General features: G+C 36.8%; 1 protein-coding gene across 7 annotated transcripts in view; it reads left to right on the top strand.

Annotated features, from left to right (window-relative positions):
* Positions 1-13,841, top strand: part of Itsn2 (intersectin 2) — a 125,207-nt gene that overhangs the window by 38,174 nt on the left and 73,192 nt on the right. For 5 of the 7 annotated variants that reach the window (XM_074049278.1, XM_074049277.1, XM_074049281.1 and 2 more), the window contains exons 9-15: positions 4,610-4,673; positions 5,350-5,532; positions 6,246-6,331; positions 7,086-7,348; positions 8,181-8,330; positions 10,634-10,774; positions 12,196-12,283. In XM_074049278.1, coding sequence (XP_073905379.1) covers positions 4,610-4,673; positions 5,350-5,532; positions 6,246-6,331; positions 7,086-7,348; positions 8,181-8,330; positions 10,634-10,774; positions 12,196-12,283 — 975 coding nt within the window. The remainder of the gene's footprint in view (positions 1-4,609; positions 4,674-5,349; positions 5,533-6,245; positions 6,332-7,085; positions 7,349-8,180; positions 8,331-10,633; positions 10,775-12,195; positions 12,284-13,841) is intronic. The other 2 variants (XM_074049279.1, XM_074049282.1) reach the window with 1 other exon arrangement.

Here is a 13,841-nt window from a genome sequence, read left to right as displayed (position 1 = left end):
CATTTGATAAATATAAATAAATTGTGTAAGAAATCAAAGACAGATCCAACTTGATTGCTTTCTTCAAAGTTCTTACAGCCAACCTTTTGAAAAAAGACTTATCTCTCAAGAAGATCTGTAAACTTGGCAGTGCATGGAGATCCCCATGTCACAGAGGGAGTGTGTGCATTTTAGCCTTAGCCCTCTCTCTCTGCCTGAGAATCCTCTTGGTCACTTCTCAAGCAGAGAAAAGTCATTTTCTATGCTTTCCCTTACCAAAACCTCAGGAGAACATTGCTCACCCTTTAATGCTTCACTCTAAATATGCCTGTGAGACTTGACCAACAGTGGAGTCTAGGCTAGAACATTATCCAGACTTTACTAATTGAGGATAGTGAAGGGAATATGCATCTTACAGGAAGGGAACATCATTAAAGAAAGGATTAGGATTTGGACAGATAGAGATCGAAGATGACAGCATTTAAGGGTGACAGAGAAGAAATTCTAAGAGCAAAAAGTACATGGCATGTTTGGATAATGAAAAGTACTCTATGAAATAGCAGCCTGGAATGTGAAGTTCTGCAGTGGGGTAGTGGAGCATGAGACTTTGGAATTGACATAATGAATGAAAATATGTAATACATAGTATGTGATAAAAATTTTTTTCTTAAAGCAAGGGAATTATCCCCACAAAGTTCTAGACAGTGGTACCTTTTATGAGGGAGGCATGAAGATAAAGTTAGGGAATGTAAATAGTTTTTAAGACAGGTGGTAGGTTGGGTTTTATTGTACTTCATATGTATCTAATATTATATACATAATACTACAATCTTATACATGTACATAAACGTAACTAAGATTTTCTATAATTTTATCAAATTATGTGAAATAAGGTATACTCTATTTTTTAATCACACTATTTTTTTACATTGTAATGTGTCTGAATTTGAGGTGTATGTTACTTTCAGGGGTGTCTTAGCTTTTTTGTTAGTATTAAATAAAGTACTAGTATCTTAAAATCCATAGAATATTAGAGTCTGTGAGATTTGGTCTTGAAACCCACTTGGAATTAATGTGGTCATGACTCCCACTCTTTGAAATGATGGACTTCTTTGATCCATCATTTTCAACTTAACAAAAATGGACTGAAATGACATGTTCAAAAATGTTTGTTGCCTAAGTGTCCATCAATAGGAGAATGGTTAAATAAATTATAGTATTTTGTATAACAGAGGACTTTATAGTAATAAAAAGGAATGAGCTGATATGAACGACAACATGAATGAATTTTACAGATACTGTATTGAATGAAAGAAGACTGGCATGAATGAAAAGTCCATACTATTTAATTCATCTGTATGAAGCTAAAGAATAAGCAATCTACTTAATCATGATAGAAATCAGAATACTATAGTTATTCTATTGGGAAGGAGCTATATGTAAACCTTCTGAGGTGCTGGAAACTTTGTATCTTGGTATGAGTGTTGGTGTGCCTGCCTGTGTAAAAATTCATCAAACAGCACCCTTTAAATTATGCACTAAAAGCAAAATAGTGAACAGGTGGTTTTGCATTGGGATGTGAAGGGCAGTGAATGGAAGCCAACTGAGAAGAAATGATTCCTAGCATTACTTTATTCGTATATGTCATATTACATAAGGTTGCATATGTCATTATTTTCAGAGAATGGTATTCTGAGCCCTACAAGGATAAAGGAATATATGCATATAAGGGCAGTTTTTTCTTTGAGTAGTTATTGCTGGTATCCTGAAACTGAGCATGAACCCCAAGTATATGAGGACAGGAGTGATGTGAACTTAGATGTTAATGCTTTGCTCAGGGGATACACCAGTTGGTGGCCTGACTTTATTTGCTAAACCCACAGCCTTTGATTTATTTAGATTAATTCATTGGCTCAGATATTCCTGAGTCACATATCTTCTAGGCACTCTTTTGGCACAGGAATACAGGGAAGAGGAAGACAATGTCTATACCCAAAGCCAGTGATACAGCTCACATAAGCACGTATTTGATCAGTGGTATAAAAGTGTTGTAATACTGGAGCAGTGGGTTTCACAGAAGAGATGCTGTTTGAGCTTGATCTTAGAGAATAAATAGATATCAGGTTGGGGCAGAGGAGACAGGGTATCTCAAGGATTGGTAGACCAAGAGTCTGTGTGCTCAAGGAGCTTTTCTTAGTACTCTGCTGGCTCTCTGTGACTTTTGTATTATTCATACTTTGCCTGTACTCATAAAGTCCTCCAGCATCTGCTTTATAACCATTTACATTTCTTTTTTCTCCTGTCTGCTCTATTGCCTAATGCCAAGGAATCTTCTTTCAGTCATCTTTGTCCAAAAGCTGTAATATTATTGAATTTTTTTCAGGTTTGAAATAGTCTTCCATTTCTTTATTAAAAGGATTCTCCTTTTAACACAAAGAGGTCCTCAGATCTCACTTCCTATGTGAAATCTAGAGTGGTTAGTAAAGTAAGGCTATGAACTATTTCCATTGTCTTTCCTTATACAATTTCTACTAAATGCCAGATAAAAATAGTGAAAATGTTTAAAAGTTAGATAACATAAATATTCAAGTATATGTATAATACTTGGCAGCTTTTATTAGCAAGTCCTCTAACTGGACTAGCTGAATTCTTACTGGCTTTGTAGTAGGAGCTGCTGCTAAGAAAGAGTTGTACACACTCTGCTGTGTGCTGAGGTATATTGGACAGGCTTTGACTCAGGCTAAACATAGAGTAGGGACTGACTTCTAGTTCTTGTGGCTTAGTCACCAAGAGGTGGGAGGTGGGATACCTGTCACTGACAGGAAGACCACTCCAGAGAAGCTGCATGATTTCATCCATGACCCAGTAAGCTGAACATTAGCTTACCAGGAATATGCTGCTCTGAATCTGACAAGGATTTATTGCTCTGGGATATATTCCTTGGTGTTCTGTGTGTTTATTTCCTTGATATGACATTCCAGGTCAAGAAGTATGTTACAAAAGCACTTTTGATTACTGAGGGAGAGAAGCTGAACAGTTTACTACACCTAGTAAGCATTAGTTACTATTACCAGATGCCATCACTGTTTTTTTTTTTGGTGGTACTGGGGGTTGAAATCAGGGCCTTGTGCTTGTTGGGCAGGTGCTGTACCACTTGAGTTACATCCCCAGTAGATGATCAGGTAGGGACAGAGGAAACAGGATATCTCAAGGATTGGTAGACAAAGAATCTATGTGCTCAAGGAGCTTTTCTTTTTGCTGTAGTTCATAAGGTCTTTATGCTGGGGCTGGCCTGGACCACAATTTTCCTATTTATTCTTCCTATGTGGCTGGGATGACAGGTGCATGCCATTACATCGGCTTTTATTGATTGAGATGTGATCTTGCCACTTTTTTCCCAGGCTGGCTATCTTCTTTATCTCCACCTCACAGGTAGCTAGGATTATAGACATGAACCACTGGGGTAGGCCCCCCTTTCACCTTAAATAGAGGAGAGCTTTATAGTACAACCTCATTCAGTATTTTAGCAAATATTTATTGAGCATCCATTTACTAGGTGTTGGTATGTATTAGTAAATAAAGCAAGCCAAGGTTTTTGTCTCCTTAGAACTAAGTAGCATAATAGGAGAAACAGCTAAAGTGGTAAACAAGCAAATAAATTACAGTACAAATTGTGATAGAAAATATGAAGGAAATAAGATATATGTTGGATGATAGGGTGTACAGAGAAGACCTTTCTGAGAAAGTGACGTTAAATTGAGGCTTATAGGGTAAGGAGGACCCAGGTATCCAATGACATAGAATTGTAGGACTTGATGTTGGATATGGGTATACAGGAGAGAAAGGGATCAAGAAAGACTTTGGGATTTCTGGCTTGAACCACTGGGTGGAGAGTAATGCCATTCATAGAGAAGGAAAATGATTTGGTGTGAAAACTAGGAATAGAGCCATGGAGGGAGATAGAGGAGCTTTATACCCACTTGGTTTGAGATGTTCAAGAAATGCATAAGTAGATTTCTGGTTAGATATAGAAGTGTAACTCAGAGGAAACCGGTTACAGGTGTTACATTTGGGGATCATCAGGTGCACATAGAAGAGGATGTGAACCCACAGGGAGAAAGGGTTCCCAGGACAGCCCCTTAGAGGAATGACAACATTGACAGATCATTTAGGAAGAGGAACATTAGAGAACAGAAAATCTGTGTTAAGGAAGTTGTGTTGGGAGTGCAGGCAGGCTGGAGAGCTTCTCAGTCTCTGTGCTTTGTGGCCTGTCTTTTCCCTCAGCCACTTGTGTGTACTGATGAAAGAACATGAAGGAGTACTTGATCTCACTAATTCTAGATTTTTTAACTCCTTGGTTCATGAACTATGTTTGATTTCCACTCAATGTTCAGTACCTTGCACATGGTAAAAACATTTTGATGTTAAAAGTTTTAGGGAGGGGGTGGGGGCAGGGGGGAGAAATGAACCAAGCCTTGTATGCACATATGAATAATAAAAGAAAAATGAAAAAAAAAAAGGCAAGTTAAAAAAAAAAGTTCTTAAGTAATTGTTCTGAAGTAGTTGTTTAGGTTTGCATGACTTTAAAGAGGCTAAAGAATTTTTCTTTATGGTTTTTTCACTCAATCAGGTTTTCAAGCTAGAAATGCCCTTCTTCAGTCAAATCTTTCTCAAACTCAGCTAGCTACAATTTGGTGAGTTTGTCCATTTATGTGATTTTTAGCTGTATTTCCTCTCTTGTAAGAAATCTTTCTGGAAGATTGTTTCTAGAAAAAAAAAGAAAAAAAGATAATTGTTTTTGTAAAAGCCTGTGGCTTAAACATCCTCCATAAATGGGACCATTAGAATATTAATATTCACTTTAAAAGGCAAATAAAATTGAAGCTGGCAGAGTGGCTCAAGTGGTAGAGTGCCTGCCTAGCAAGCATGAGATCCTGAGTTTAAACCCCAGTACCGCTACAAAAAAACCCAAATATAATTGTGCAGAACATTCTTCTTGAGAACTTAGCATTTAATTATTAAGTAAAACTATCTTTTATATAATGACTTCTGTGAAGAAACAGTGTCTCATTTTTAATATATAGGTAAACGTGGTTTATTGGGTGAATTGAACATGAAATAACATAGGCCACTTTCTCAAAATGGTTATTTCCCCTACTGTTTCACACTTTCTTCCCTTTCTTTTGGGTTATGAAAATGAAGGGTAAATATTAACTCACTTTTCTCTATATATTTACATTTCACTAAAATATGTTAACCCAGCAGTTTTATTGCCTTTATTATTCTTTTAAAAATAAAAAATTATACTCTTCAGAAAGTATTTAACTCCAAATAGACTTTGTATGTTGTGGATCTTCCCATTTTCTTTAGGACTCTGGCTGACATTGATGGTGACGGACAGCTCAGAGCTGAGGAGTTTATCCTTGCCATGCACCTCACTGACATGGCCAAGGCGGGACAACCATTGCCACTGACTTTACCTCCCGAGCTTGTCCCTCCATCCTTTAGGTGGGTGTCTCTGGAGGTGAGGAGCTCGGGTTTCGTACTTAGCAGGTATGAAATTACTTGGAATTTACTGGGGCCTATTCTGGAGCTTAGAGGAGATTTAACCCTTTTTACTGGCATTTGATTTTAGTATTCAGTGAGTTGTGTTGGAGAGAAGTAGATGTGTTTTCATACCATGTTACATAAAACTGAGACTAAAGAGATGAAGAGACACTTGCCTGAAAATAGTAATTAGCTGAACCATAATTTGAGTCCATATAGCTCTGGCTTGAACATGCATATGCTGTGTACATTGTAACTATAGACATTACTGTGTTTTTAACATCTCTGTTATTATATTCTAAAATTTAAATTGCTTTAGTCATTGGGAGTCTGTTTTTATTTTCTTTTAGTTTTTTGGTGTACTAGGGTTTGAACTCAGGACCTCACATTGCTAGACAAGTACTATACTTTTTGTTTTAGTTATTTTTCAAATAGAGTCTCATGCTTTTGCCCAGGCTGTCCTTGCACCATGATCCTCCTATCTCTGCCTCCTGCATAGCTAGAACTTAAGGCATGTGCCACCACAGCTGGCTTATTTGTTGAGATAGGGTCTTGCTGACTTTTTGTCCATGCTGGTTGGTCTCTAACCACAGTCCTCCTATCTTTGCCTCTCAAATAGCTGGGATTACAGGAGTGAGCCACCACACCTAACCTGATAATCTGTATTTTTTAGTCTGAGAATTATGAAATTAAATTTCTATGTTGTTTGCTTTTCTTAGAGGAGGAAAGCAAATTGATTCCATTAATGGAACTCTGCCTTCATATCAGAAAATACAAGAAGAGGAACCTCAGAAGAAATTACCAGGTAGCATTTAGTATCTGAATTGTATGTTGATAGTCAGTTCTTTCAAATTTTACCTTGAAATGTAAATGAGTATTTAGAATGTTTACATCCTTAAAATTTTATATGCTGTATGAGGAAACTATTTGATGGACGGGATAGATTTTTTTCCCCAGTGCTAGGCAAGCACTCTACCATTGAGCTATATCCCCAGCCTGGTGGGATGGATTTGATGTTGATAAGACTGAGATAGTAAAAGTGAGAAGAAGACTGTTATGGAAGAAGAGACAGTATGTGTACTTGGCAAGAATGTAGACATCCAAGTTTGAGTAATTCTTCCATTTTAGGCAGAATCATTGGAGCAAACTTTGTGATGAAATCTTTAGATTGAGATGTTTGAAATATTGGTGGAAAAAATGTACGTGTAGCTATTTTAAAGTATTAAAAAGTTAATGAGATGTCAAATAAACCAAATAGTCACGCTGCTGTGGTTATCCTTGAAGAAAGCGCTGAAAAAAGGTTTAAACAGCATTTTTATTGGCAGGAATAGTCAAATTACTTCTCTCTTAGATGGATTCAAACACAGACATTTGTTTTTTAAAATGAATATTTTTAGAAGAAAGTAAGTATTTTTCTATTTACATTTGAGTTAAAATTATCCATAGGAGAGGTAGCCAAAGAGCGAGGGCACTCAGATGATTACTAGGATGTGCTGAAACAGCTTTCAGATTCTGTGGGCTTTTACTGTGTGAGAAAGCTTACAGTGTGCCTTCTTTAGTTACTTTTGAGGACAAGCGGAAAGCCAACTATGAGCGAGGGAACATGGAATTGGAGAAGCGACGCCAGGCCTTGATGGAGCAGCAACAGAGGGAGGCAGAACGTAAAGCCCAGAAAGAAAAGGAAGAATGGGAGCGAAAACAGAGAGAACTACAAGAACAAGAATGGAAGAAACAACTTGAACTAGAAAAACGCCTGGAGAAGCAGAGGGAGCTAGAGAGACAACGGGAGGAAGAAAGGAGAAAAGAGATAGAAAGACGAGAGGTTATTTTTAAGTTATTTCCTAAGAAAATCATTAATTTAATAAATGAGTACATTTCATGTAATAAAAACATGCTTATTTTTGGACTTTTGCTTTGCTTTTCCTCAATGATTTCATTCTTACTTAGCCTATATAACTCTGACTCTCTTGTCTCTTGAGGAGGGAAAGAGAGTCCTTAAGGTTATGGGCTTCTCCAGCAGCATCTCTGCAGGTGATACTTCAGTCAAAGGAGCATTGACTGCACAGCTGAGTTGAGTAAGGGGTAAGGTTAGTCCGTCAGCAGGAGTCCAGCTGAACAGGCCATTGGATGAAAGCATGATAAGGATTCAGATTTAGAGTCTAAGGAATTGGGAGGGTAGACAGATGAGAGTAGGGAGGTGAAGACTTGGAAAGCAACCAAGAGGGTGGCTTTGTGCAGGTCCTCAGGATAGTGTTGCATGGGGTCCTCAGCAGCACTGGCTGTGTTTTAAAGGGCCAGGAATGGAGCACAGTAAGTTTTAGTGTACTGAAAAAAAATATAAATAGAAATTTTTTCTTCTCTGACACCAGAATAGAGTTTTTGTAATTATTCCTCTTTACATTCATATTTATGAAGTTGTCCTTTAGCTTACTGAGAGAAAAATGACTATAACAAAAGGGTGGTTCTCTGAACCTACCAAAAAATGATGGATAAAACTACTTTTGTGGAAGTCATTAGGTCCATTGATAAAACTAGGTTTTCACACCTACTCTTAGGCATCTTGGCCTACTGACTGCTCAACGCTGTTACCCCCTCAACTTTTGAATGATGCAAAAATTTTACTTTAAAAATTGAATTTAATTCATTGTTTTCAGGCAGCAAAACAGGAGCTTGAAAGACAACGTCGTCTAGAGTGGGAGAGAATTCGTCGGCAAGAGCTTCTCAATCAAAAGAGTAGAGAACAAGAAGAAATTGTCAGGTTAAACTCTAAAAAGAAGAGTCTTCATCTTGAGTTGGAAGCACTGGTATGGCTAATGTTTAAGTGGGTGTTATCTGAACAGTGACAGAGTTACCTGTTGAAACATAAAATTGGTTTTTAAATCTATCTCATGAATAAATTAGTTTTAGTGTAATTAACTAGTTACGTTTTCAGATACGCTTTTTAATAGAACAGACAGTGTAGCTTACTGAAAAAGGTTAGCAACTCAAAGTATTGAGAATTAGGTCATAGTCTTAATTCACATGCTGATGAACATGTGCTCTGGGACTAAACATCATTTTCCTCTTCTGTGTCTCACTTTGCCCCAGTACAAAAGAAAGGATGTGCTAGGTCAGCAATTTTCAATTTTCAAATCTGCCTTAAGATTAGGGTGTGCGAAGGCCAATTCACAACCTAAGGCCCCACATTTACTTGCCTTATTTTTATTGGAATTTTTTTAAAGATTTGCTTGTATAAAAACGATTCTGCTAAAAAGAAAAAAAAATTATTTTAAGCTACCTACCTAAATAATATCTTACAGTTCCCTCTGGTTCCACAGAACTTTGGTTCTTAGCTAATATTGGTCATTATACTTACTGATCTTTACACAACAGATGCCAGCAGGTCAAGTTCTTATAAGACTTTGTTTGAAATGCAAGGTGAGACGATAAAGAATGTCTAGAACTCTAGACCTTTACAATCCTAGGATCCTTTAAGTCTGACCTTGATAGTAGAGTAGGATTTTGCAAAAATGCATGTCCACCTGTATGATCATATTTAATTGTAATAGAGATTTTTTTTTCTCCTGGCAGTACAGGAGTTTGAACTCAGGGTTTTGTGCTTGCTAGGCAGGAACTGTACTGCTTGAGCCACACCTAAAACCCTAGATCTTGTTTGATTGTAGTTCACCATTTTACTCAGTTGACTTGAATTTCATTAAAATGGTTTTTTTTCTTTCAGAAGTTTTGGGGTTTGAACATAGGGCCTTGTACTTACCAGGCAGATGCTCTACCACTTAAACTTATTTTTTTCTTTTAAAAAATTTTTATTTTATCATTTTTACATTTATTTACATGTATATACCTTATTTGGGCCACCTTCCCCCCAAAAAAGATTATTTCTTAAAATAAAATATCAGGTCATCTTTAGTCAGAAAGATACTATTTTATGCCTTCAAATGAGTAGGCAAATATTCTGTAATTATTAATCATGCCATAGTACTATAAAACTAGCTTATTTGTGCTGCATGTATATCTGTCTGAACCATCTTCTTGACTGTATATTTTTCCTTAAAAATATAATGAGAGGAGACTTTAAGATTGTTTTTTCTTTTAAGATCTGAGACAGTGTACCAAGCATAGTAACAGGTTAATTTGCAAAGTACTTATACAAACTCTATGATTTTTCAAATATGAAACATACTTTTTGTAAATCTTTCATTATTAGTGATATTTAATCAAGAATTTCATTTCTCTCGCCCCCACTGTATTAGTTTGTTAGGGCTATCATAGCAAAATTCCACAGGTTGGGCACTTAAACAGTAGAAGTTTATTATTATTTTTCCATAGTGCTGGAGGATAGAAGTCCAAGATCAAGATGTCTAGTGTTTTGGTGTCTTGTGAGGCCTCGCTCCTTGGTTTGCTGGTGGCTGCCTTATTCCTGTGTCCTCACAGGGTCTTTTCATTGTATGTGTGTGTCTCTGTTGTCTTTTGTGTCTAGATTTTTCTCTTCTTACAAGGACATTAGTCGTATTGGATTAGTGCCCATCCAAATGACCTCATTTGACCTTAATTACTTCTTTAAAGGTCTGCTCTATAAGTACAGTCAATTCTAAGATTCAAGAGTTAGGACTTCAGCATGTATTTTGGGGGTCACAAGTCCAGTCTATAATAACTCCCCTTACCCTTCTTCTTAGGCCCCATTGAGAATCTCTGCTTGCTCACTCTTGTGCTCTCACTCTCTCTCTCTTTTCTACTTCTCAGAAGAAGGGGAAGAAAAGGAGTATTAGGATAGAAGAGAATTGCTGCCAAAAAGACTTCCTGGACACGTTAATTGGAGGAAATAAGTAATATTGAGGGTGAAAGAGCAGCTCAGAGAATGTAATGCTATATGTCACTGAAAACATTTCTTCTTCCCCTAATAGTAATGTTTAAATAAAAGCCTAAATGCTGAATTCAGAAAAAATTCAGTATTTCGTATTTGTGCTCTTTCGTCTTAACATATGGGCTCTTGCATTATGAAAATAATAAATACTTAAATAAAAAGACTTTTCTTCTGGTAGGAACATTTCCTTTTAGCACTTTATGTGCTCTTATTTATCATATCTATATTTATATGTTTGTCCAATAGAATGGAAAACATCAGCAGATTTCAGGCAGACTTCAAGATGTCCAACTCAGAAAGCAGACACAAAAAACTGAGCTGGACGTTCTGGATAAGCAGTGTGACCTGGAAATTATGGAAATCAAGCAACTTCAACAAGAACTTCAGGTAAGTCTTTGGATACTAAGTTGTCCTTAAAGATGTACAATTGTCAGCTGGGCATCAGTGGCTTACATCTGTAATCCTAGCTACTTGGGAGGCTGAGATCTGGAGGACCGTGGTTCAGGGCCAGCCTGGGGAAATAGTATGTGAAACCCCATAACCAAAATAGCCAGAGCAAAACTGGACTGGAGGTGTGGTTCAAGTGGTAGAACACCTGCTTTACAAGTGCAAATGCCTGAGTTCAAACCCCAGTCCCACCAAAACAAAAATATGTGCAGTTCCTGAATTATGTATAATATCAAGAAGTCTACAGACCTCCTCAAGCTGTGCTAGATATGTGGTTAGGTTCCATTTAATATTTATACATAAATAGACATTTACCACTCTGAGTTTTAGCCCTTTAATAAAAACTATGTTTATATATTTGTATTGGTCCATTCTTGCTGCTATCACAGGATATCTTAGGCTAGATAATTTATAAATGAGAAATTAATTGCTTACAGTTCTGGAGGCTTGAGAATTTAAAGACTAAGATGCTAGCAAACTCATTGTCTGGTGAGGGCTTGCTCTCTACTGTGTCTTCACATAGCACAAGGGACAAGGTAGCTCCCCTCATTTTCTTTTATGGACACTAATCCCATTCATTAGGAAAGAGTCCTCATGATTTTATCACCTCTTACCTCTTAACACTATAACATTGAGGCTTAGATATCAACACAGGAATCTTTGGAGGACGCCAACATTAATATCATAGCATACATTACAATAAGGGTATTAGTACCCTTTAGGAAATTTTAAATTTATTCTTTTGAGAATCGTGGTGAGAGACTGTTGACTATGTCCCTCAGAGACTTAGGAATTCTGTTCTTTACTTGTGGAATAGGGTTTGGTTGTTTGCAGAATACAAGTGTTCTGTATCTGTAGAGTCTTCTTGCCCAATTTCTCTTACTGTATGAACTGCCAGCGAGTTTTTTCTCTTTATCACAGCAAATACAGACAAAGACTAAAAATCAGAAAATATTTCCTAACTGACTTAAACTTACTTCCCTACATTTCCCTCAGTTTTTAGTCCCTTTTTGATACACACGTGTGCCTTCTTGAGTGTCATGATGCTAACATAGGCAGTCTAGTGAAGGTACTGGGCACCTCTTATCCTTTGTCCACTGTCATCCATTAGAATGCTGAAAATTCAAGGCTTTCTTTATTGCCTTTAAATTTCAGTCATTCATTCATAAACTGATGTTTAAATATTTGCTTTTTAAATCCCGCATAGTTCCATTCTAGCTTATTTATAATATAGAAACATTCTATAACTACATATTATTATTATACTAAGTTTCAAAAGTGATTAAATCATGTTTTAAACTTTTTGAAAAATTCTTGGATATTCCAGAGTTTTAATCACGTTCTACTTGTTCTTTTGTAAGGAATATCAAAATAAGCTTATCTATCTGGTACCTGAGAAGCAACTATTAAATGAAAGAATTAAAAACATGCAGCTCAGTGACACACCTGGTAAGTCTCTTAAATTTTGTTTTTGTCTCTTTTATTCTTTTTGGAATGACTATATCCTTTTTAAAAATATTTATTTATTCTGATAAAAATAACATTTTTGCCTCTAAGCTAAAAATTTCAAAATATGCAAAATATTATTACAGATGAGACTATTTTTAGTAATAACAAATAAATTGTATGCCTTCTTGTGTGTTAATATTTTTATTTACAGAATTCAAATATCAATGCTATAAAATTTTAGACTACATTAAATAAGATCTAAATGTGGCTCTAACACAAGATTACATGTATATTTTGTCAAAATCCTGCATTGATTGTAAAGAGCTATTTGGGAGGAGACTTTTCTGTGAGGCCACGCTGGGACTCTCAGGTGACAGCAGTGATAGGCCTAAACAGACTGTACCTTTTTCAGGCCCTCATGTCATCCAACTTGGATTCATACAGAGAACTATTGTCTGTGAAACAAAACGTTTTTCTTGAGTCAGGACCCCATCAGATATCTTTAAAAAAATCTCTATGTTAGATAGCATGTAACAATATACCAGAATAAAAAAGATTCATTCATAGATAAGTAGGGCTGGGGGCATGGCTCATGTGGTAGAGCGCTTGCCTAGCAAGCATAGGGCCCTGAGTTCAAACCCCAGTACTGCCAAAAAAAAAAAAGTAAATAAAATAGAGAAGTAAATGCATTGAACTGGCTGATTAAAGTATTCTAAATGTATACCTTTCAGTCTTTTTGTTCTAATACACTTCGGACTGTTTAGGAGGTCCAATAAAGTGTTCCTATTCTCTGTCCAAGTTCTGAGCAAATTGAAAAATAAGGCATGGACTGAGAACATGGCTCAAGCAACAGAGTGAAAAATAAGACAAAGTGCAAGATGAATGAGAAAACTGATAGTGAACTGCATAGTTCACAGTTGTAAACCTTAAATATAGATTCCTGTGGCCTATTCAGTCTCCAGAAAGCAAAGGCTGGGAAGAGTCTGTTATTACACATGCCTCAGTCCTTATCTTCAGCTCACCCATTTGTGGAAGAGTAGGAGTAGCTGGGAATGTGCTCCTGGAGGGTCTTTCTTGCTCATGGAAGAAACACTAGAAAAAGTTCACGCTTGGGAACTATTACCATGTTACTCCCTTCCACTGATAGGATCTATGCTTTCTTCTCTCAGAAAGTCTTCCTCATTATCTGACTCTTTGGAGTTTTTGTTTGAGGCAGGGTCTCAACTGTGTAACACAGACTGGCCTGGAACTCTCTGTGTAGCCCAGGCTGACCTCCAATTTATTACCCTCCTCCCTTGGCCTCCTAATTGCTGGGATTATAGGAGTACATAACCATACCTGGCTTTGCATCTTATTCTTTTTTTGTTCAAAGTGTATCAGGCCCCTACCTCATTCCTCCATAGGCATTCTAGAAGCAGGAGGGGCCAACCAGAAAAAAATCATTATCATCTTCATTGTTATTGTTTGTATTGTGAATAGAATGTTGACTATGTCTTATTGGGGACCTAGTAGATAGATCTACTGTCTCTCTGTGGAATATAATCTGTTCAGCTGTTAC

This window comes from Castor canadensis, chromosome 12 (genome assembly GCF_047511655.1).
Source record: "Castor canadensis chromosome 12, mCasCan1.hap1v2, whole genome shotgun sequence".
NCBI lineage: Eukaryota > Metazoa > Chordata > Mammalia > Rodentia > Castoridae > Castor > Castor canadensis.
The sequence above is the reverse complement of the archived record's forward strand: the minus strand, read 5'-3'. Positions and strand labels throughout refer to the sequence as shown.